The 25614-nt window shown below is 48.9% G+C and overlaps 1 protein-coding gene across 2 annotated transcripts in view; it reads right to left on the bottom strand.

Moving 5' to 3' along the window:
* OCA2 (OCA2 melanosomal transmembrane protein) overlaps window positions 1-25614 on the bottom strand; it is a 139012-nt gene that overhangs the window by 20487 nt on the left and 92911 nt on the right. For both annotated transcript variants that reach the window (XM_054561981.1, XM_054561982.1), the window contains one exon: window positions 21406-21499. In XM_054561981.1, coding sequence (XP_054417956.1) covers window positions 21406-21499 — 94 coding nt within the window. The remainder of the gene's footprint in view (window positions 1-21405; window positions 21500-25614) is intronic.

Raw genomic sequence — 25614 nt, 5'->3', positions numbered from 1 at the left:
CAATGACAGCGCGCCCTGCCCACATCTCTCCGTGGATCCCTGTAAATGTCCAAGCTCCGGCAGGATCTCCGAGGCCCTGCCCCTGCCCAATGCTGCGGGGCCTCCCACCTGGGTCCTTTGCTCCCCAGTGTCTGCTGACTTGCCCTCACCTCTCACAACCAAGCGCACGCACCTTGGGGAGTCTTCTCACAAGGAGGCCTCCGACCCCACGAGGCACTCTTAAGCACTGGGCGACTTATTTTCCTCAACAGCACTCACGCCACCTGGAAATGTGGGTGGGCACGCACACACGCGTGCACAGATGTGCACACGAGTTCCTGCTGAAGTCCCGCCCTGCGCCTCAGAGCGCCCAGCCCCGCCCCGGGGACGGCGAACACCGCCCTCTGCAGGCAGAGCCTGGCGCTGCGCCCCGACCCCCAGGCTTTGTAAGCAGTCCTAGGGCCGCTTGAAAAGCTCTGCTCAGCAAGCAGAATGACAGGAGTGGTTTTCTTTCCCGAGAACTTCTTCTTTTATGGGAGAGATTATTGTTAAAGTCCATTTTCCTCAAGAGAGGGACGAGGCCGAGCAATGAATCCACAGCCTGGACACTGAACTCGGAGGCTCACTCTACAGCAGCCCCTGGACGGCCCCCACTGAGGGGCGGGGCCGGCTGCAGGGGCGGGGCCGGATGCGGGGGCGGGGGCGGCTGCGGGGGCGGGGCCGGCTGCGGGGGCGGGGCGAAGAGCCTCCCTCAGCGCAGGCAGGAACCGGCAGAGCCAGTGTTAACCCGCTTAGGGAGCTGCTTCGCACCTGGCTTCACGCTGCTCTAGTCACCGTGAAAGCAGGGGACACGCGAGCAAAGGGAACAGAAGCCACACACGCCCGATCGCTTGCGCCGTGGCCATGCCACCGCCCCTTCACGTGGGGTGCACACGGGCGCGGGCGTCGTGAACAGAGGACGAGAGGGCCCATCCGGGGGGCTCGCCGCACTTCCAGGAGGAAGTGGCAGGGCTCACGGTGGCCCAGGCGATGAGCAAGGATGTGACTGTCACCCAGGAATTTCGGTGGGAGCGAGAGAGAGCTCAGAGAGGACCGGCGGTGCCCCCCAAAACCCGCACGTCAAAGTCTTAGCCGCAATGCGACGGTGTGTAGAGGCGGGGCCTGTGGAAGGTCACTGGGTCATGAGGGCGGAGCCTTCACAGAGGAGTTGAGTCCCCTCGGGGGAGGGACCCCAGAGAGCCCCACGGTTTCTTTGCGCAACATGAAGGCACAGAACCAGCAGCCCGAGACTCGGAGGGGAAGCCAACCTCGCCGGCTCCCGGATCCCGGGCTTCCGGCCTCCGGAACCGAGGGAAACAAACGTGCGCTGTTCACAGGCCGCCCAGGCGCTGGTGTTGCGTTAGAGCGGCCCGGGCAGACTGAGACGCCGCCCGCCGGCCACGGTCGTCCCTTCGGGCTAAGAGACCGGCTCAGGGGCCTAGGGGCCGGAGGGGAGAGGGAGACCACCGGGACGCAGAGTTCAGCCCCTGAGGAAGACGAAGTGGGACTCAGGGGCCGCAGCCACGTGGTGGACACTGGGGAACCACGCGCGGAGAACTGTCTGTACGTTTCAACCCAGCGTTGGCCTTCTCTGACTCGGGTTTCGGGCCTGAATATTTAGGAAAAGGTAGCAGATTGAGAGATGGTGGGAGGCGCGTGCCTGGAGTTAGGGGGTGCGCTGTGCTTTCAGGGTCACGGGGCGTCAGGGAAGGTGGGTCTTAGGAAACCGCGCCTGGGCACCTACGACAGCGAGACCTGGGGTCCGTGGGAAGCGGCCGGGGAGGCAGCCACCGGAGGTATGATTCCCAACCCACCAAGGGACATCGGGGTCATGCCCCGTCTCCACCAGACCTCGTCCCTCCTCTTCTCTCCGATGCTGTCATCTCTCCATCCGGCTCCCACTGACCGGGCGTCCTCCAGGCTCCCCAGCCTCGCAGCTCCCTCTGCTCCGCCCTCTTTCTGCCTCAGCAGAACCTCCTCCCACCCCCACGGGTTCTTCCTTCCTTCCTTCCGACTTCCCACTGTGGCTAAAGCGGAACCTCACTGTTCTGGGGCAGTTTCATTCATTTTGGGACCAATGGCTTTTCCCTTACTTCCTCTTCTGTGGCTTCCCATTTCAGCAGAACTATTCTAATTCAAAAATGTATCGACTCTTAAGCTTAGGAAACTCAGATCTATTGATTTTTTTTTTCAATTTAAAAGTTAATTAAGAAAAAAATGGCCCTGGCTGGGCGGCTCAGTTGGTTGGAGCGTCGTCCTGTGCACCCAAAGGTTGCGGGTTCGATCCCCACTCAGGGCACATACGTAGGTTTCAGGTTCGATCCCCAGACTGCGTGCATGCAAGAGGCAACTGACTGATGTTTCTCTCTTGCATTGGTGTTTTGCTCTCTCCCTTTCTCTGTCTCTAAAATCAATAAATATATCCTCAGGTGAGGATTAGATAGATAAAGAAGAAAAATTCCTTAATGTTGTTTCAGTCTTAGAAATACTGTGATGGAAGCTCATCTTTCCCTACAGGATTAGGGGACAACTGTGTCTGGGCCTGACAGGCCCACATCACCTGAGCAAGAGGATGTCATTGCTTTGTCATCATGACCCTGTCAGGAAAGTCACGTGGGCCTCAGTTTCCTGGCCTATAAATGAAGCTGGCAGGACCTGGCCTCCAGGTGACCTCAGCGTCCCAACAGGACAGGGCACCAAACGCCAAGCCCCGGGACAGACACCAACATCAGCCAAACCCCCACTGACCTCATAGCCACAGGGTCTGACGGTGACTCAACAAGTCCAGGATCACATCATTCTTACTTCAAATAACCTCAAGTCGAATTTGGAGCATTCTCTAAATAATTCCACAAATAATTTTCACGAAAGTTGAGCATCTTCATCAAATGTTGCATGGATAATGAGGTCGAGGACTCAACCGGGAAACAAGCATTGGAGTGAAGACCCTCCATTATGCAGCAGGCAAATTCCCGGAAGAAAGTCTTCATTTATCAAAATCTACCACGGCCTCTTGCCCACCAAAATGCCCCGCTGTGTTTCACCAACCAAACGTAGACCATTATACATCTTTAAGTATTCAATTCTAAAATGGCAAGTGCTGTCCAAAAAGAAAAATGCTTCAGGGAAAATATTTTGTCATGTAGAGTTACTAACAAAAAGAGGAGAATTATACTGATTGTGTATGTAAAAGGGATAGATGTGCTTGCTTCGCTCATTAATCTCACTTAAACGGATCGCCACATCGCCTAATAGGGTGGTGGCACTTGGCCTGGATACAAAAGCGAATAAAACTTTTCAAAATATACACTTTATTTTAAAAAGATTCATTAAAGCCAATTACATGATAAACTGAATTTTTTTCCCCATGGCACTGATATTTTAGTGAAATCATTGTTCGTTCCAAGTCCTATCAGCTCGCTTTCCTTTGTGCAAAGTGTCCGGATAGTGTTTCATTCCAATAGGAACAAAAAAAATAAACCCTCTTTTGCTGAGAGAAAGAGACAGAGGATGTAAGGGGTTCTCAAGGTGCATACCATCCCCAGCCCATGGCATCTGTGTCCCTGACCGTGACTGTCCTGCTGGGACTCCAGGTCAACTAGAGGTCAAACACACAAGGCCACCCCTGTCTGTGCTGATCACTGCCGGGGGAGCTTTGGTCTGGGCCACCGTTCCAAGGATCGCTGTGTAGCAAGTGGCCTTCAAGTACAGAGGCATCTCCAGCTGGGGCACAGGGCGGCGATGCTCACTGTCCCCGTTGTGGACTGGATTCTCTCAGCTCAGGTCCTCTCCTGGCACGGTGGCTGCGCATGCACCTGGTGCCTGATGCTCTGAGTCGCCCTGTGGGAACAGAGGCCCCAGGCAGGCTCCTCCTCCTGCTCCTCCTGCTCTTCCTCCTCCTGCTTCTGTTCCTTCTCCTCCTGCTCTTCCTCTTCCTGGTCCTCCTCCTGCTCCTCCTGCTTTCCCTCCTCCTGCTCCTCCTCCTGCTCTTCCTCCTCCTGCTCCTCCTCCCCCTGCTCCTCCTGCTCTTCCTCCTGCTCCTGCTCCTCCTCCTGCTTCTTCTCCTCCTCCTCCTCCTGCTCCTCCCTCCGCTCCCGCTCCTCCTCCTCCTGCTCCTCCTGCTCCTCCTGCTCTTCCTCCTGCTCCTCCTCCTGCTCCTGCTCCTCCTCCTCCTGCCCCTGCTCCAGCTGTGCCATGAGCACCGCATCCTTTGTGTCTGACCCCAGAGTCTCGTGTCTTCTGCCCGCACCCGTGAATCTGTCCCAGGCTAACTTGTTAACTTACAGTTAGAGTAAGTTTTTGACAGACTCTATGGCAGCATCCTCACAAAAAGAAATGAGAGACATTCTGCTTCCTCCACTGTACAATGTGATTGATGATGTGACAGGTCTAAGGAATGCACACAACACATCTGTCTGCGAGAGGATGCCTGACCCTCCATCCACCAGCCATTCACTCGGGCGCCAACTCCAAGTGGTAGGACCGGACACAGAAGGAAGGGACCCCGACACAGAGATTATCAAAGAGATGTAGATGCCAACTGAAGACATACAGGAGAAGGGAGGTGTAATCTGCAGAGTCATAGAAAATGGGGGACCTTTCTAAGGTCCCCTAATGCCTCCTCCATCTCTAAGATGTGATGAAAGATTTGAAGAAGGCACAAGCAATAACCTTGGACTCAGGGATTTTGAGATTAAGTTGCTAGTGAGATATCCAGAATTATTATTTTTAATTCATTTGTTTTCAGGGAATATACATCTCCCTAAGAGGTCCTTTAGGAATCTACAAAGTATAAACCAAAGCAAGAAATACCCCTGAAAACATCAAGTAAAAGCAAGTGAAAATTTAACGAATTAAAAATATGAAAAAGAGCCCTGGCCAATGTGGCTCAGTGGGTTGGGCATCCTCCTGCAAAGCAGAAGGTCACCGGTTCGATTCCCAGTCAGGGCACGTGCCTGGGTTGCAGGTTTGGTCCCCAGTCAGGGTGCATATGAGAGGCCATGGATCAATCTTTCTCTCTCGTATCGATGTTTCTCTCCCTCTTTTTCTCCCTCCCTTTCCCTCACTCTAAAAATAAATAAATATTTAAAATATTCAAAAGAGAACCATTTGTCTGGAAGGTACGGCACAAACACCATTGAAATCTATTCTCTGTTATTAGTACATTGTTTCCCATCTGCTGAGAGTACATAAATTATACTATGGTTCATTCATGCTCCTGAATGAATTGTGTCCCCTCAAAATTCATACATTGAAGTCCTAACCCCAAATGGGACTGTATTTGGAGAGAGCCTTTAGGAGGTAATTAAGATTAGATGAGATCCTAAGGGCGGAGCCCTAATCAGACAGGGCTGGTGCGTTGGAAGAGAGAGTGACCGGAGCACTCGTTCCGCTGTGAGGACACAGGAGGAAGGTGGCTGTCTGCAGGCCGGGAAGAGAGCCCTCACCGGGAACTGAACCAGCCCCCACCTTGATCTTGACTTCCAGCCTCCAGAACTGGGAGAAATAAATCTCTGTTGTTTAAGCCACTCAGTCTGGTATTTTCTTGTGGCAGCCCAAGCTGACTAATATAATTAAGAATATCTTCAAAGGCTTTTAGTATGTAGGCTCTCTAGTCCTGAAACAGTTTAAATATTTAGTGGAAAATTTCAAAATCTTATTAACATCAGTATTCCTGGCCATACACAAAAATTAATGGCTGAAACTAGGATCCTTTGATTTGATTACTCTCCCTAATGTCAGGATCTTAAAAAATAGCAATATGTCCCATTTATAACACTACTGTTACTGGCATACCTAAAATGCACAGCCAAGAATGATAAGCCAGTTATTGGATCCTCCTTCTCTTTATTATTCGATTCTAAAGTCTCAACATTTTGTCTAAACAATGTATGTTTTATGCCTTAATTGCAAAAAACTGAGATTCCTACCATATACATTATTTTAAGGTTTAACATATTTTTTAATCAACACTTGCAAAATCGGGACATCCACTTTGGAAGGTAGTTTGGCAAGTTTTACAAAGCTAAACACAGTCTCATGATGCAGTTCAACAATCAGGCTTCTAGGTATTTACCCAACTGATTTGAAAACTCTTGCCCACGCAAAGAGCTGAATGCTGTAAGCCTGCATGTTTATAACACCTTTATTCATAATTTATACACCATTGCCAATAACAGAAGCCAACAAAATCCCTATGGTGGGTGAATTGTTTAACAAACCATGGTTCATCCGCATAATTAAGATACTGTTCATTGATTAAAAGCTACCAAATTAGCTATCAAAACAAGAATGGGCATTCATACATTTTAAACACATACTGTTAAGGGGGCAGGGCGGAGACTGTCTTAAAAGGCTACAAACTGTACGTTTCCATTCTAAAAAACCAAAACTGTAAAGACAATAAAAAGACAGTCATAGCCTGGGGCTGTGGGAGGAAGAAAGTAGAAGTTAAACAGGAGAAGCACAGGGATTTTTTCAAATTGCAGAAGCTTTTCTGTGTAACACTGTCCTTGTGGATACGTGGCATCGTGCATTTGTAAAAACCACTGGCACTCACAGCACAAAGAGCGACGCGTAATGTGTGCAACTGTTTAAAAACATCACTTAGCAGGTTGGGTCCCCTGGGGTGGAATACAGACTGGGACGGAATAATCTCCTGCTTTATGAATGTAGGAAACAATGTCCCTGCAGGGCGACCGGGGAGCGCCGGTCCGAAGAACCGGAGTGCAGATGGTAGGACTAAAGGAACGAGGGAAGGGGGGGAAAGCCCTGAGGTCTGGCAGAGGAAGTTGGTCCCCATGGGAGACAGGCTAAGAATTCTGATAGTGCTATAAATGGGCCTGAAATTGAACGGTTGTGTAACGGATGGTGGGAGGTGGGAGTTCTACTCACTGATGGAGTGGGAGGGTTCAGATCAGCAACGGGTAAATGCTGGAATTATCCTTACATTGAAGGACAAGAGTAGGAGCCCTGGCTGGGGTGGCTCAGTGGATGGAGCGCCGACCTGCGAACCAAAGAGTCGCCGGTTCGATTCCCAGTCAGAGTACACGCCTAGGTTGCAGGCCAGGTCCCCAGTAGGCGGCACATGAGAGGCAACCACACGCTAATGTTTCTCTCCATCTCTTTCTCCTTTCCCCTCTCTCTAAATAAAATCCTTTAAAACAAAGGACTAGAGTTGGAGACATCCTTTATAGCCTAATACAGAGACAAGCGTATGCATTAATATGCATTAGAAATATGTATAGATCTGTGTATATAGATACAGGTTAGCACACACATATGTTTCCATGTTCTATCAGGTGAGAGCACCAACAAGCAAAGACACCTCAGTATCAATGAGCACACCCATACCCCAGATCTTGGTTTCTAACACCGTTCTCCCATAACAGGAACCAGGGCTCCTGGGAGAAGTCGCTCATCCTAGGGTTGGAGCAAATACATACAAGATGAGCCTGGGGCACATTGTAATGCCAGAAGGTAAGAAAGACCTCAGAGAGACACACCAAAATCCGCAACATTGGACTATGTCAATGGGGCACGGGAGCCACCAGAAAGAGCTCCCTGTGGCTTAAGCTGGAATAAACTGAGCAAAAAAATAAGTAAAATAATATTGGATTGTAACTCAAAGCCTAAGACAAATTTCCATGGGCTCATAATGATATAAATAAATGCCTAAGTAAATAACTGGGGAAGGAGAAACAAATCTCCATGAAAGAACTCTTCTGTAGATACCCCGCCCCGGAAGAGTGGTCTCCACAGAGAACAGTGAGTGGGTGGAGCTTGGAGCAACAGCGTGGTGCAGAAAGCTGACGAACACTATTGTAGACCGGGTGCCAAGTTCACCGCAGCAGCAATAAGTCCTGTTGATAGTGTGAACCCTTTGCAGCATGTCATGAAATGACACTCTAAAGCTCTGGTCCTTCTCCACAGTTCCTGTCCAGGCGTGAGAATAACATCAGACAAATCTCAGCTGAATGCTTTCCTACAAAACATAGGACCAAGGCACAAATATCAGCTGCCAAGGGCATCGGAAATGAGACGTGTCTGAGAAACTGCCATAGCCGAGAAGAGATCTGGGGACTAAATTTAAAAATCTAAATAAAGTGCGGACTGCAGTTAATCCACAGTTCCCTTTAATTTTATTCAAAAGCAACCTCAAGGATGGCCCATGAACCGAAAAAATAACATAAATAGCTTAGATTTGTAAACCATACACAGAAGAATAATTTTTCAGTCTTTGGGTTATTCTTCTCTGTCACCAGCTTTAAGTAGCAACGTGCCTTTGGGGTTAACTGGCTACTAAAATACTTCAAGATGCTCTAACATAAGCAATAAAAGGTGTGTATGAGTTTTCTCCTGGGCTTCTGGGTCAGGCGGAAAGAAGGGGAAATGCATACTGGGCTTGGAGGGAGAAGCTTACCCCCTCTCTCTGTCAGGAAGAACACAATGCCTCAAAACGAGGTCTCAAATGCTCTTTGATAGTCCCTAAATTATCGTTTGTAAAAGGCAACGTTCCTTTCAAATGCATGCCTTCTGAAACCCAGAGCAACAGGGGGAAAGCACGGGTTTGCATTTAGTTGTTTAGGATTTATGCACGTTCTTGAGATAGAGATTTATTTAGCCAAGGTGAGCAAGATGAATTAGTTCATTTTCCAGTACTGCTGCTTCTTCCCCTGAAACATTAATTCTGACAGTCACACAGGCGAGAGAAATTTAACTGACAATCTGCAGTTGGAGCCTCTCTCTCTTATGTAAACACAAGTAGGCACGCATGGACATGCATGTATGCACGGTCGTGTGTGCATGTGAACATGCATGTGCACCAATGATCGCACGTGCGTGCAAACATACAGGTGCATACATGATCGTGTGTGCACACAGGTGTGTGCATGATTGTGTGTGCATGCAAATACACAGGTGTGTACATGATCGTGTGTGCAGGCAAGCATACAGACGCATACATATGGGAACACATATGCATGCAGTCACACACAGGTATACGTGTGTGCACCAAATCACAATATAGTTTGTACATGTACCTGCAGACTCACACATCCATGTGTGCGCACATTTGGTCACATACACAAGCATGTGCACACACATGTACAGAGATGCGCACAGGCTCCTGTGCATGCATGTGGTCACTCACACGTGCACACACACGCACAATACTCATACAAGCACACTCACAAATGCACATATATAAGTTCATAGGTATAGATCCACAAGTGCCTATATACACTCAGGCACACCACACACATAGACGCATGCGCATCGCACAGGCCCACACATATGTGCATGCCCAGCATGCGCTCATTTACCACACACACATGCACACCATCTGCGGTTTGGTCTCTCCTTGTCTGTGTTTTAATAAAACCTGTTTGCTTATTTTGAAGTACCATGGATCTGGCAACTTAACTCTCTGCTGTAGAGTGTTCCAATAGAACTTTAGTTACAAAAACAGGTGAGCAGCCCATTGGCAGCTGATCCCTGGACAGAGTATAAATACAAAAACCAGTGTACATAGCACACATGGCCCGCTGTGGATGACAAACCGAGCGTGCACCGTCGTAACATATAACATAACCAGCACCCAAGTCTCCTGTAATTCCTTCTCGTCATCTCGCTCCCCAGAAGGAATCATTGCCTTGACCACAGCACAAACTCATGTTTTCTATATATTTTATGCAACCAAAATCACATGTTATATGCTCTTCTGTGTCTGACTTCTTTCACTGACATTATGTTTCTGAGATTCTTTCATTTTGTTACACGTTCCGTCTGTCACTGTTAACATTCTAGCGCATTTGGAAATAAAAATAGAGTTGCATTTCCATTGGGGATATACCTAGGAGTGGAAGTGAGAGTTCACAGGGCAATGCAAATATCCGCTGTTTTAAGTAACTTATGCTAGTACCATTCCTTTGGAACTAGTAAGCTGCTTCCAAAGGGATGGTAACACACTGGCTGGTGTGGCTCGGTGGCTTGAGCGCTGGCCTGCGAATCAAAGGGTCACTGGTTCGATTCCCAGTCAGGGCACATTGTGGGCCAGGTCCCCAGTAGGGGGTGCGCAAGAGGCAAGCACACATTGACGTTTCTCTCCCTCTCCTCCCCTCTGTCTATAAATAAATAAAAAAAATTTAATTAAAAAAAAAACCAAAGTAATGGTAACAACTCAGCAGTGAGTGTACATGAGTTCCAGTTGCCATTTTATGTTGCTTTCAACTTAGTTATTCAGAGAGGTGTGTAATGATATAGCATCGTGGCTTTTATTTTAATTTCTCTGATGACTAATAAATTATTTTTATGTGATTATTGGTTCCTAGATATCCCCTTCCAGTGACATGTCAAATGTTTTGCTCATTTTTCTACTGGGTTATGTGGGGAGTTTTCTTATTGATTTCTGGGAGCTCTTTATATATTAATATGGATCCTTGTTGAGTATATGTCTTGTAAATGTTTTCTCCCACTTTTTAATTTGCCATTTCCCTCTCTTAATGGTAACTTTTGATGACCAAAAGGTCCTCAGTATAGTCTGATTTATCCTATTTTCTTTTATGTTTGGTGTTTTTGGGGTCTTATTAAATTTTTTCCTATTGCAAGTTCACAAATAGCTTTTTGAATGTTTTCCTTTAGAAGATTTGTCATGTATTTGCCATGTATAATGCACACATTTTGCCTAAATTTTTGAGGGAGAAATAAGGATGCACATTTTACATGGGTAGTACTAATTCCGTATCTATACAAATGTCTTTAATTCTTTTATTTATATTTGTGTTAAAAGTGTAACTGTAGAGAGCAATGATGCTATCCGTATGCAAAATAATACCCTGGAATACAATAATTGGTTTCATTTCCAAATATAAATAAATAAATACTTGAATTAAAAAATTAAAACAAAAGATTTTTTTCCCTGAAAGTTTGGGCCAAAAACATAGGTGCACATTATACATGGCAAAATACATACATTTTACCTTTGACATTTAGATCTGCAATCCATATAGAAAGGTATGTGCGTGTGTGTGCGTGCGTGTGTGTGTGTGTGTGTGTGGTGTGAGGTGGGGGTCCAGGTATGTTTCCTTTTCATATAGACGCAAATGGACAGAGCACCATCTACGGAAAATAACATTATTTTATTCCCAAACTACAATGTAACTTTAGTCATGAATCAGAAAACTGTATCAATTTAGGTCCATTTCTGGGTTCTCTATTCTTTTCCATTGGTTTTTCTGTCTTTGTACAAATACCACGCTGTTTTAATTATTGGAGCTTTGGTATAGTTCTAGTAATCTGCTGGCATTTGTCCTCAAGCATTGTTTTACTTATGTGCTAACAAAAAAGGACAGAGGAAGAAAGGAAGGAAAAAAGTAGGTAGTGGACTTACTTGATAAACCATATACTGATAATAGTGATTATTTTATTTACTATTGTAATGACAGATTTACTTTGCCCCAAAATAATAAATGTATCATAGATAAAAATTTATTTAAGGCCATGTTCACCTACTGTTAAAACAACCCATCGACACAGGCAAATATAACCACATAGTCCAAGATGAGAAAACACTTCTATTTTAATTTTTTCACTTTTTCATTAGTTACCTTAGCATCTGCTGGATCATATCTCTACCATAAACCCAGTTAATTTTTTAAGTGACTAATAAGTGGTATTGAGAGCCAAAAAACACTTTTATTCAATTACAAAATTAGCACTTTGTCCACACACACCAGAAAAAAATCATTTCTAGATTCTATATTAATTGATAGTACTGCTAGTTATATTGAAACTTTTAGTTAATTAGTTCCATAGCTACAACAATAAAAATAAAATGTAATGCTGACTTATTTCCTAATCAAGATGCTCATTTGAGAAGTATTTTGGCCCTGGCCACGTAGCTCAGTTGGTTAAAGCGTCCTCCCAATAAACCAAGGTTGCGGGTTCGATTCCCAGTCAGGGCACATACAAGAGTCAACCAATGGATGCATCAATAAGTGGAACAACGAATCTATGTTTGTCTGTCTGTCTGTCTGTCTCTCTCTCTCTGAAAAATAAGAAGCTCAAAGTGCCTACACTTGAATTAGAGAGAGTAATGAAGTTCATCGATAGCTTTAGACTATAAATAAGAATCTAGGCTATTTCTTCAACTCCACAAGCTCGAAGGGTAACCTGGCTGTTCTGGTATCAAAGAACTTCTTGAAACCCTTTTATATGGTGGTTTTATTTTTTTTAATCTTTAAAGTGTGTTGAGTATTGTGATGCATAAAGTAAGAGAAAATTATCAGTTTATGGCAGCAAATGAAGGCATGCTGATGTGAAGGGAGGAAATCATTAAAGTAGAAAAACATGCATTTATGTGAAATTGAATTGTCAAAACCTAAGTTTTTCTTATTAAATAAAAGTTCAATATAAAAAATCAGGGCAAAAGATCAGTACTTTTCTAGCTGGCAATTCTTGGTCTAAAAATTGGAACAATGGACTATCGATGATCTAGCCAACTCTCTCTTTCTGAATTCAAATCATTTCTACTTGAAATACTTTAATGTTCCAAGCAAAGGTGTCAGATTTAATGATTCAAATAATTTCTCCTTTATAATTGCCTGTACAACCAAATCTCATTAAAAATACCAGCTAGAGCCCTGGCCAGGTGGCTCAGTTGGTTAGAGCATCATCCTGTGCACCAAAAAGATTGTGGGTTTGTGTGTTTGATCCCTGGTCAGGGCACATACCTAGGTTGTGAGTTCGATTTCCAATCAGGGCACATACAGGAGTCAAACAATTGATATCTCTCTCTCTCCCTCTCTTCCTCTCTCTCTAAAATCAGTGAACATATCCTCAGATGAGGATTTAAAAAAAAAATCACCACAATGAGATACCACTTCATAACCCTTAGGATGCTATTATCAACAACACAGAAAATAACAAATGTTGGTGAGGATGTGGAGATCCTGAAGAATGTAAAATGGTGTGGTCACCGTGGAAAATGGTATGGCAATTCCTCAAAAATTAAACATATACAGTTATATAATACAGCCATTCTACTTTTGGGTACAAACCTAAATGAAGGGACAGCAGGGATTCGATCAGTTATTGACACACCCGTGTTCACACTGGTATTATTCACAGCAGCCAAAAGGCAGGAAACAGCCCAAGGCCACCGATGGATGAATGGATGGGCCAAAGGGCGTCTATCCGTACACTGGAGTATTGCTCTGCCTGGGAACAGGTGGTAATTTCGACACATGCTACAACATGGGCGAAGCGTGAGCGAAATAAGGAAGACACGAAGGACGACTCCTGGGCAATGCCACTCACGTGAGCGGCCTAGAGACGTCAGATCCGCAGAGACAGCAGGTAGGATGGTGGCTGCCAGATGCACAGGATCCGTGAGAAAGGGGAGTTACTATTTAATGGGGACAGAGCTTCCATGTAAGATGATGAAAAGGCTTCTAACGACGATGGTGGTGATGGTGGCACAACACTCTGAATGCACTTAATGCCACTGAACAGTGCATTTAAAAATGGTGAAGGCCCTGGCCGGGTGGCCCGGTTGGCTGGAGAATCGTCCCGCGCATCAAAGGGTCGCGGGTTCGATCCCCAGTCGGGGCACTAACCTAGGCTGTGGGGTTTGGTCCCTAGTTCCCCGTTGGGGCTCTTACAGGAGGCAACTGATCAATGTTTCTCTCTCTTTCTGAAATCAATAGGCTTATGCTCCAGTGAGTATTTTTTAAAAAAAGTTAAAATGATAAATTCTGCCCTGGCTGGTGTGGCTCAGTGGATTGAGCACCAACTTGCGCACCAAAGGGTCCCAGTTCAATTCCCAGTCACAGCACATGCCTGGGTTTCGGGCCAGGTCCCCAGCAGGGGGCGTGTGAGAGGCAACCACATTTCGATATTTTTCTCTTTCTCCCTCCCTTTCCCTCTCTAAAAATAAATGAATAAAATCTTTTTAAAAAATGATAAATTCTATGTTATTATATATTTTTCCACAATAAAAAAGAAAATACCCATTGGAGATAACCATCTCTGCATCTCTGAAAATATTACTAACACAAATATTTGAGACTCAAACTGTCTCAAGCATTTATGTGTCAGGGGTCCCCAAGGCCACCCCAGGTTCAATGACGAACTAGAATTCACAGGACCCTGCAGACAGTCTCGCTCAGAACCGCGATTTCCTCAGTGAGAGGAATAGGGGCAAACTCAGCAAAGGGACAGGGCGCCGCGCGAGGTCTGGGAGAGACACCGGACACCAGCCTGTCCCAGTGCAGCCCCACGGGACGCATGCGCCGTGATGGCACGTGGGAGGCGCCGGCTGCCTGGGAGGGACCTAGCTCCGGACCCCGGAGGGAAAGGGATCTCGGCCGAGGCCACATTGTGCAAACAGTTGCGCACAGCGAGGCCTTCTGTCTCTTAGGGAACAGGGGGCAGGGGGCTCTCCCGAAACCCAGGTTCCCAGAGGCCGGCCGAGGTAGGACTTTCATCTTTTAAATAATTTTCTAAAAATCCTCACCCGAGGATATGTTTATTGATTTTAGAAAGAGGTAGAGAGAGAGAGAGAGAAACATTAATGTGATACAGAAACATCGATCGGTTGCCTCCCGTATGAGCCCCAACCAGGGATCAAACCGGCCACCTTTTGGAGACAAGACGACGCTCCAACCTACTGAGCCCCCCGGCCAGGACTCTACGCCCCTGCGCGTCCTGTGGGAGACCAATTAGGAATTTTAAAGTTTTCCTTAAGACTTGATGAACCCGCAATCATTACACAGTCACGCACCGAACCAAACTGAAAACCGACTGCAGATGGTTCTAACGCACAAGCCACTGCTGGGGACTCGACGCCCGACGGAAGGTGGCGCCCCCGCCGCCCGGGCGGGCCCCTGGAGGCCGCCCCACGGCGGCCACGGGCACCTCGCTCCTCCGGCACCTGCTGGGGCCCGGCGCGCGCGTCACCGTCGTTTCCCTCCTGCAGGGCTGACTCCACTCTGTGCGGGACAGGCGGCAGGGACCTGCGTGCCCAAGCCACGGAGGGGCCACCAGAGCCACCATGGGGCAGGGCTCTTGGAGGCTGAGCAGCAGGGCGGGGCAGGGACCAGGACTGAGAGTGGACAGAGAGACAGACGGGTGCCCGGGAGCCCCAGCCGTGCCCGCGGAGCGTGGAGGCTGAGTGACAGAGCCGGGACACAGCCCCGGACGCCCGCGGAGCTCGGGCGGAGAACGGCAGCGGTCACCCAGGCACTTCACGGAGACGCCCTGGCCTCTGTGGGGGTCTCCTTGCAGCAGGCCGGGCTGCCTGAGGGGCCCCCAGCGCACCCTAGACCTCAGCGTGCGCCCCACTCGCTCCCGGAGCGGCTCGGCCCCTCCCCCACCCACAACGCTCCAGCCCGGAAGGCACGACGACCCGGTTCTACTCCACCGTCACTACGCACCGCCGCGGCCTACGTAACAGACACGCCTTCTGCGATTGTGACGCTTAGGGATGTGACAAGATTTTCTGCTTCCCGATTCCACGCCCCTCGCCCGGACCAGGGGTGCGGGCCGTGGCGGCGGAAGAGAAGGCCAGTCTGGACGGAGCTACACGCACTGAACCCGCAGAATCCCGCACTGGGAGAAGGTTTCCATTCCCGGCCTATAGGAGCCTGGGCCAGTGTCCCCCAGAATTGGTGAGCGGTTACCTCCCTGTACACAGCTGGTCCCAACTGGGAGGTCACAAAGGCCGTGGCGGGCAGAATGATATATAAATGTTATATGCTTTGAAAGTCGAAATAATTCAATTAGTAAACAGAGGAAGAAATTAGAAGGAAAAGGGGAAACGCAATACACTTGTCAATTGTAACGGAAGCAAAAGAAGTCCAAGCGTACCCTTAAAGAGAGACAAACCAGTTGGCTGGAGCGTGGTCCTATACACTGAAGGGTTGAGGGTTCAATTCCCAGTCAGGACACTATGGGAGGCAACTGATCGGTCTCTCTCTCTCTCTCTCTCTCTCCCTGCCTCCTCTCTTTCTAAAATCAATAAATATATCTCCCAGTGAGGGTTTTTAAAAAAGAGAGAGACAAACCAGATATTCAAGATTAAATAAGAAAACAGAGGACAAAAGTGATTTGATAAGAGAAAAAAAAAGGAGTCACTAGAACAAAAATATAACATTTCCCCATTACAAAGAGAAATTTTAGAAAATAAGCAAAAACATAATATAAAGAAACACAGCAAGTAAAAGTAACATGTAGCAAAATGGTTAAATCATATGACACGTGTATGTCATAGTGATGAATGTAAATGGGTTAAACTCACCTATTAAAAGAAAAAAAATTATTTTGATTCATAAAACCAGACCCTACAGTAAGACATGCACCTAAAAGGCGTGCACAGTCACTTCCCTGAAAGGACATACGATGGCAGACAGGATAAGAAAAGGTGCTCAACATCATTAGCCATTTGGGAAATTCACATTGAGGCGTCACTATGCAGCTGAATAAAACTCATGACCAGCCTGCGGGTTGGAAAGAGGTGGAAAAGTTGGATCTCTCACACACTGCTTGTGGGGGCGTGAAATGGTCCCGCCACCCTGGAAAAGAATTTGATTTGACAACCCTTTAAAAACTAACTATACAGCCCTGGCCAGGTGGCTCAGCTGGTTGGAGTGTCGTTCCGTGCACCAAAAAGTTGCGGGTTCAATTCCCAGTCAGGGCGTGGGCGTGGGTTGTGGGTCTGCTCCCTGGTCCGGGCAAACACAGGGGGCAACCAATCCATGTTTCTCTCTCACTGTGAGGTTTCTCTCTCTCTCTCTCTCTCTCTCTCTCTCTCTCTCTCTCTCTCTCTCTCTCTCAGTAGGTAAGGATTTAAAACATGTAAAAACTGCACACTACCGTAGGACTCAGTAATTTCACCCCTAGGAGAACTGAAACCGACATTCAAAACCTGTACGTGAATATCATAGCAACTCTATTCACAATATCACAACAGCACCGACATCCGTTAGTGGGGGAATCACTGCAGGAACACGGCGCATCCGCGACCGTGGGGCACGGGGCGCCGACTGCGGAACACACCGGAAACGACCTGATGGATGGGTAGGCAACGCTGGTGAGCGCCGAAAGCCGATCCCCAAAGGTCACGTATTGTGCGATTCCGTCTACACGACACTTTTGTACCGATGGAATTTAAATGCACGAGGATTGGTGGCCGAGGGGGTGACGGGGGAGCGGAGTGCGAGGGGGGTTGTGTGGCAAAAAATGGGTGGCAGGAGGGACCCCAGGGGGCCTGGGTCGCCAATGCCATATCCTGGTGGTGATAGGGTGCCACAGATTTTTCTAGAATTACTATTGGGAGTATCTGGAGAAAGGATACATGAGATCTATCTGGGTCTATCTTATCTATTAATCTTATGTGAACCTCCAATTATCTTGAAAGAAGTTTAATTTAAAATTTTTAAGTGAAAACCAGAAGAAAAAAAAAAAGCTAGAAAAGAATCAAGGTGAAGTTTACCTGGGGCATTTGTGAGGTTTCATAGCTTTGTACAATATCTGAGAGGCCTTTGCCAAATTTAAACTACAAAAATAAAGACATAGTTGCAGCATATGTATCAGAACTGATTCCTTTACATGTAAAGAGAGTTTCCCAAAATAGGAAAAGTTCAGATCCCTCAATAGAAAGACATAGACAAGGGATATGAATAGAAAGTGTACAAAATAAGAAATGCAAATCTCCAGTACTTATAGAAAAGGGTTCAATCTCAGTGGAATTAACTGAGCAAAACACGAGTCTTGTTAGTGCCCAGGTGGGGCACGGGTGGAGACAATGTCAGAAGTGTCAGTGAGGTTCAGGGACACGAGGGTAGGAACGTGTCTGGATACTTGATCTGTATCGGTGGGGTTTTTTTTAATATTTTATTTATTTAGTTTTAGAAAAGGGAAAAGAGGGAGAAACAGAGAGAGAGAAACATTGATGTGAGAGAGATACATTGCTTGGTTGTCTCTCGCGCGCCCCCTACAGGGGACTTGGCCTGCAGCCCAGGCATGGGTCCTGACTGGGAATCAAACCATCGACCCTTCAGTTTGCAGGACGGCACTCAGTCCACTGAGCTGCACCAGCCAGGGCCATATTGGGGTTCTTATGACATCATTCCTACAGCCAGGAATTCTATGTTAAACTATGTTTTTCAGATTAAATTCTGAAAATTTACCTACAGTTGTCCAGTGGAACAACCACTCAGTAAAGTACATGACTCTCTAACCACTTCGCTGTACATCTGAAACGAATATAGAATAAATACTGAGTATCAACTGTAATTGAAAAATTTAAAAAATTTTAAAAAGAGTGAAACAAAGTTTTACCTGTACAGATATTCAGCACAACACTGATTATGATAACAGTGAATAGGAAGCAACCGAAATGCTCCACAAAGCTAAAATAGCGCTATTTCCACATGTCAGAGTTATAAAAATATTTTACCTTGGACAAACAACTAACGGACTGGTAAAATGCTCACAAATATTAGGAAAAATAAAAGGCAGGCTACAGAGTGATTAAAAATTTTTGTTAACAGCCCTGACTGGTGTGTCTCAGTGAGTTGGGTGTTGTCCCGCAAACTTAAGGGTCGCAGGTTCTATTCCCAGTCAGGGCACATGCCTGAGTTATGGGTTCAGTCCCCAGCTGGGGTGCATATGAGGGGCAACCAATTGAAGTTTCTCTCTCACATCGATGTTTCTCTCCCTCTCTTTCTCCTTCCCTCTAAAAACTAACTAAATAAAATCTTTTTCAAAATATCTGTTAACAAATATATTTCTATCATCTGATCGGGAGGGAAAATATAAGAAACGGGCCACATTATGGTCCGTGGTCATTTCTGGGGAGAAAAGTTGCGAGTTACGTTTATATTTTATCTTTTACATATTTTCCGTTGCATACATACTTATAAAGTCAGAAAAAATGGTGGTCATTTTTAAAAAGAAAGTAGGAAGTCAATATTTTGCACTGCGTATTACTGGAAGCCACCTTTTACGGGAAGACATTTTTATGGGCGGTAAAAGACAATTTAGTACATTATAATGATAATGTACTAAGTAAGAGCCTGTGCAATAAGGGCCCCGCAGCCGTTCAGTGGCCATTTGGTGGGAGTGCTGCTCTGATTTCTGAGCAACAGGGACCCAGTGAGAAGAATGGCCACAGCTGGAAGCAGAAAGGGACCCAGGCAGAAATTAAACATGGCGCTTGACCACGAATTACGGAGGTACTTCCTCTCCATTGGAGAAGAGCTATGTGATTGATTCACCTGGCTGGTGTGGCTCAGTGGGTGGGGCGTTGTCCCGCAAACCGAAGGGTCGCTGGTTCGATTCCCAGTCAGGGCACATGCCGGGTTCTGGGCCAGGCCCCCAGTTGGAGGCACGATTGAGAAGCAACCAATCGAAGTTTCTCTCCCTCTCTTTTTCCCTCCCTTTCTCTCTCTCTAAAAATAAATAAAATCTTAAAGAAGAAGAAGGGCTACGTGATTCCTCAGGCCTCGTGAGGAGCTGCTGAAGAAGCCCCCCAGTGGTGTGGCCCCAAGCTTTGTGAGGCCGCCAAGTCACCGAGCCGGCCCAGCTCTGACACCGTCACTGGTCACACAGCCTCGCGTGCGGCACAGAAATGCCAGGTCCGCCCGAGAAGTTCACGGCGCCTGCGCACCACCCGCTGGGCTCGCACCCTTCACTCTGCGCATGTCCAGGACACCGGCCTTTCCCACCAAGCAGACGTCCTGGTGCTTATTCACAGAGACCAGCCACTGCTGCTCGAGGGCCACGAGGGTCCTGTGTCTGGAGCCCAGTCCGTGGCTGCCAGCAGCCGGGGGACCGCTGTGTCGTAGACAACACCAGAGTCACTGGGATGACAGCCCCCCAGCTGGGTTGAAAGTGGAGACCTGGCCAACGGGGGAGGCCGAAGTCGATACCTCCAGTGGCGCCGGTGTCTGAGCCCCCTTCTTGGCGGTGCCCTGAAGCCACACCCTTGCTGAGCGGGGGACAGGGACAAGACGATGGCAACAAGGTGGGTCGCCCTGCTGCTGGGACGTTTGCTGTAAGAACACTGTGCTCCCGAGAGAATTCTTGTTTAGTGACAGCGTCGTTGCTTCCATACTAGCAGAGGCCCAGAGTCCAAACGGGAAGACGTTGGCCAAGTCTTAAGCTCTGGACCCTGTCCCTCAACATCAGACCAACAATGAGCCCCAAGTCACTGGGGGAGGCATGGTCACTGTCCCCGCGGCTTGCTCCCTGGCTCGGTGCCCCCTCCCACACCCAAGTCTCCCGAGAGTGTCATTCAAACCAATGTCCCAGCAAAATACCACTCGTCGCTCACAATCAGACTTGGCCGGTACGGTAAGCCTGCAGAACTCAGGGTTCTGGGACAGGCAGAGACAGAAGTCGGTCCTCGCCAAGGCAGCCAGGGTCCTGTCCCCAAACCCGGCACCAGCCAGCAGAGCCCTGCAGAGCGCCCCCGGGGGCTGCATGCCGTTCTCCTCAGCCGGAGCTGCTGCTACAAATCTTTAGGGGACAGATAGGTGCCCAGACAGACCCCGGGCCGTCCCCCGTGCGGGCCTTTGCGCTGGGCCATCCAGGAGGGGGACACCAGACTCTCATGAATCACCCTTGTCACAGACAATCAAAGCACAAGTCGCCGTTGGAATTTTCCAGAAAACAGCACTATGAAATAACCCAGCACGCCCGACCCTTCAGACTCACCCTGAGCTAATCAGATGCCTGAGTCATCCTCTGTTACGGAGCTAATCCCAGCAATAAATTTTTAATGTGTTTTTCTCTGAGCTAACCTCAGCTCCACCGAAGACTCTGTAATTGCTGCAAACATGCCTATCTTAGCACTTAAGAGATACACTGTTCTTTTTTTAAAAAAGATTTTATTTATTTATTTTTAGAGAGGAGAAGGGAGGGAGAGAAACATTGATGTGTGGTTGCCTCTCACGTGCCCCCTACTGGGGACCTGGCCCACAACCCAGGCCTGTGCCCTGACTGGGAATCGAACCTGCGGCCCGTCGGTTCGCAGGCCGGTGCTCAATCCACTGAGCCACACTAGCCAGGGCTTTTTTTTTTTTTTTTTTTTTTTTAATTTAGTAAGCTTAGAGAGTTTTAAAATAGAAACAAATTTAAAATAAGGCTTGAGCCCAGCCAAGAGGCTCAGCTGGTTGGAGAGTCATCCTGTGCCCCAAGAGGCTGTGGTTCCGTCTGTGCTGGGTTGCGGGTTCAGTCCCCGGTTGCGGGGGGCGGGTCACAAGAGGCAACCAATCCGTGTTTCTCACATCAATGTTTCCCCGCCCCCTTCCCCGCCCCCTTCCTCCATCTCTAAAATCATTAAGTATCTCCTCAGGTGAAAAAAAAAGAAAGTTTTGAAAGTACCTGAAAAACTCCAGGAACGAGAAGCCATAGCCATGCTGCTCCGCGATCCCCGCACAGACGACATTGGCCGACGCTCCCATCAGAGTCCCGTTCCCTGAAACCAACATTTAAGAACAGAATCAAGCCCTGGTTTGCCGTGGCGGGAGGCCTCTGTCCCCTTTTGTTCTCTGATAATTCGGATCACCGCACAGGCTTTTGACTGGATGACTATTTCTCAGGCGCGATCAGAGCGACTGCTTTGCAAATATCGGAGGGAAAAAAAAACCACTGGGGACCCCCGAATCAATGCACTGCTTATAAACGCTGCGGTTCATTTATGCGTAGGGCTATGGCTGTTGTAGGGGACAGAAGAGAGGACGCTCGTAGGAGAGTGAGCGGGTGGCGGCGGGGTGTGGCGGCCTTGACCTTCTAGGAGAAAATGACGTAGAGACAACAGCCCGGGAGGGGACGAGTGTGTGGGGAGCAGTGGATGGGGGTCTCAGCTGAGCAGCGCGTCCCTCGGACCCCAGGCCCAGACGTTTAACACGAAACCCCCGCTCTGTGGATGGAGGGGGGACACCTGCAGCCGGGTGAGTGACGTGTCCCCCGAGCGGCACACGTGATCTGTGGCGGAAAACACACATGCGCACACCGCCTTCCGCACAGCTCCGGGGAGGCCCGAGGCCGGCGCCGGTCGCAGCAGCAGGAGCAGCGAAGGGGAGGATTTGCGTGACGAGCGTCCGCAGCGTCTTCGTCTGCCCCATCCCAGAGGCCAGGGTCCGAGGAGGGACAGGCGACCCAGGCTTGGCCAGCTTAGCACAGGCCTGACATGTGTGCGTGACCGCTGAGTGTGTGACCCTGAAGCGCGAGTCTGCAGCTGCCGGGAGCACGGGAGGAGGCTGCCCGTCAGAGGCTGGACGCCGGTAACACGCAGCTGGAGGACAGGACCCGGGGCGGGGTCAGTGCCGAGCCCGCTGCCGCGCAGAGCAAGGACAGCGTGTGGGACCCGTACCCCGGAGCAACGCCGCCTGCCAGGCTTGTTCACGTGGGGGGCGCTGTGAAAGGAGCCAGGGGCTGCGCAGGGCCGCGAGGACAGGACGCTGAGGACGTCCCTCCTTCACAGCGTCACCAGTCACGTAACACACAGCCTGGGACAGGGGAGCGCCCTGGATTGCCTGGGTGGACCCAAAGGAATCACAGGAACCCTCCCAGGCAAAGGACTTTCTAGAAGCAGAAGAGAACCTCAAAGGGAGGGGACAGACCCCAGGGCGCAGGTGGGGTGGGAGGGATCCCAGGGAGTCAGAGACCACGAGAGCCAGGGCCATAGGCCAGGCAGTTGAAGGGAGCCCCAAGCAGGAGTCCATGGCCCCGGTGGCCCCAAGCAGCCTCTTACCACGCTGTCACACGGACGTGCCCACCCGTCACCCTACCAGCGGCCGACCTCCCACCTTGCGCACTGAGATCCCACTCTCTTGCCGGTCCCTGCTTGGCCATTGTCACCGCATCCAACCAGAACCCTGGGGACTGAGGGCCGGCGAGAGGCCTGACCCTGCTATCGCAGGTGGCTTCGTGGCCACATCTAAGGCGGGAGACACGGGAGACAAAAGCTACGTCAGGAGGGGCCCAAGCGGGTTTCTCGTGTCATTGATCAATGGGCCAAGCCACGCAGATCAGCCACCAAACGTACAGGAAATAGAGCGCGTCAGCTGGTGCAGAGGAAGGAACGGTGGCTGCAGATTCAGGAGACACCGACCAAAGGCTCAAACCTGCCGAGCAGTGAGCCAGTCCCTGACCGTTTCTGTTATGTTATGTTTTCTCTTTTTAATCTTCACCCGATGATACGTTTATTGACTTGAGAGAGAGAGACAGAAACATGGATTGGTTGCCTCCTGTACAAACCTCTGACTGGAAATTGAACCCATGACCTTTCGGTGCACAGGATGATGCTCCAATTCACTCAGCCACCCAGCCAGGGCGAGGTGTGTTTGGTTACAAGGACAAGAAGACGCAGAATGAGACAGTGTCAGCAGCAGGGCGGGCTTATCCGCTGTGACAGGCGGCAGTGCTGTCTGCTGCAGGCTCCCGGTACCGCCCAGAACCGTGGTCTCCACCGCGTGCTCTGTCCCCTCGGCCATGCTCAGAGTTGGAACTGGGTTCTGGCATCTGGGCACCACGTGACAGTGAAGGGTGTCCGAGAGCGCAGCCAGCCCCCTGCCCGTCCTTGGCCCTGCCCTCAGGAGACAGCCGTGTGTCTCCCTCCAAATGGCTTTGACCTGCCCACCCCCATGTCGGTCACTGCAAGTGGCAGGCATTCATCTGCCTGTCCCTGCACTGTCATCGGCAGGGAGAAGACATCGGCCGCCACTGTGTGACGGGACCACAGTTGCCACCCTCCCTGCTGGGTGCGAGGAGGACAAAGAACACGAGAGTCCATTCAGAATGTCCACAGTGGTTTCAGCGGTTTAATATGATGTTAACAGGTAGCATCTTCTTAATTAAAGATGCAAGGGTTTGCCCTGGCCGGTGTGGCTCGGCTCGTTGGAGCTTTGTCCCATAACCGAAAGCTTGTAGGTTCGATCCCCAGTCCAGGCATGCAGGGGAGGCAACCAGTCGACGTTTCTCTCTCTCCCTTCCTCTCTCTCTAAAAGCAAAGAAAAAATGTCCTCGGGTGAGGATTTGAAAAAAAAAAAAAGATGCATGGGTTCCATCGGTCAGCTTCTTGTGGCAGGGACCAAGTGATCCTGTGTCACCAGTCTGGCTCAAGCCACTGTTCCACCTTCTGTCGACAGAGGAGCAAATGGGGATGGGATGCACGTGAGTGGCCGCTGCCAGTCCGGCGTGTCCGGGTGACCCTTCATGGAGAGGTGACATGTATGCGTGTCTACAGGCGCAACAGACCGTCCTTCCAGACTCCACCCTGCCTTGTGTTCGATGGCCGTTTTCTAAGTCTTACAGGGACTCCCCAATCGAATGCCACGCTTTCAGACCAGTGATGATTTTCCACAGGACAGAAAACATAAAATTAATTCCACACACTGGTGGTCCCCTTGGCACGCGGGAGAGACACCTGCCCCACAAGCTGTGAATGTGACCAAAGGGAACCGACGTGTAACTGCAGTCAGGTGTCGCTGGGATGGCTCCTGCCCTCCAGGTATCTCCGGCGAGGACGCCAAGCCCGCTTCGGCCTCACGCGATCTTGATCTTTATTTGGTCTCTGTGTCCTACCAATAGATATTTACATTCTTTTTGGTTTGTTTTTATCCAGTTAATAGGTGGATATATGGAAATAAATATGAAAGCTTGCTGGTCAAGGGCACCAACAACCACGATGGGTCCTACAAGTGCCTGAGGCTCCAGGGCCCGTTGTGCGCTCACCCAGCGGGGGAAGGCCAGTCAGCGCATGCGCAGTACACTCGGGACTCGGCCCCAGCCCTGCCAACGCCCACGCCCCGCCCCCTCCCCGTGCGGGGCCGAGACCAGGGCCAACGTCCAATCACATCTCGTTTCTCCCAGTCCAGCACCTGCTTGAGATCCCTTCACGTTTTACTTTGCCTCAAATTTGGACAATGAAATGTCTGTAGCCTGTTTTGCTAAACCTCCTACTTCTAATTCACCCGTTTTCCACATAAAGAGAGCCCAGAGGCTGGACCTCACCGCTAGAGTTCGATTCTCCGGCCTGGGGTTTCGTAGATCTATGACACGGGACAAGTTGCTAAGGCTCATTGTAGTTCCAAAAGTTCATGGGACCTCAGGAGACGCATGTCCACCCATTCGCTGCTTCTACTCTGGAAAACTGGCTTCTATTGTTTCTTTGATAAACTCCTTTCTTTCATTTTGTTCTGTCCTGAGATTTTTCTAGTAGTTGAATATTGGGTTTCCCGTATTGGACTTTTATGTATATTATTTTTCTCCTGAATTTTTTTCTTTGACTTTGGCCTCTAGACTTTGGGATATGTCCTTGGCTTTATTTTCCGGGAAGCCCATCCATCTATGGGCACTGCCTTAGTTTAGTAATTATGAATGTACCCAGTGGGAACATGTTTCCCTCTGGTTTTTCCTTTTTTATTACTTTAATTACACTTTCATTGTGAGGTAACTGACATTCACACACAGTTGTAGGGAATCATATGAACAAAGCCTGTGTACCATTTACCCAGCATCCCTCGGTGCTGATATAGTGCAACATCCTGGTCACGACATTGACTTTGAGGCAGGAAAGATTCATAACAT

This window comes from Pteronotus mesoamericanus, unplaced genomic scaffold (assembly GCF_021234165.1).
Source record: "Pteronotus mesoamericanus isolate MK-2021 breed Mesoamerican mustached bat unplaced genomic scaffold, CSHL_Meso_final scaffold_582, whole genome shotgun sequence".
NCBI classification, from domain to species: Eukaryota; Metazoa; Chordata; class Mammalia; order Chiroptera; family Mormoopidae; genus Pteronotus; species Pteronotus mesoamericanus.
Note: the sequence above shows the minus strand (reverse complement) of the source record. Positions and strands in the feature narration are given on the sequence as shown.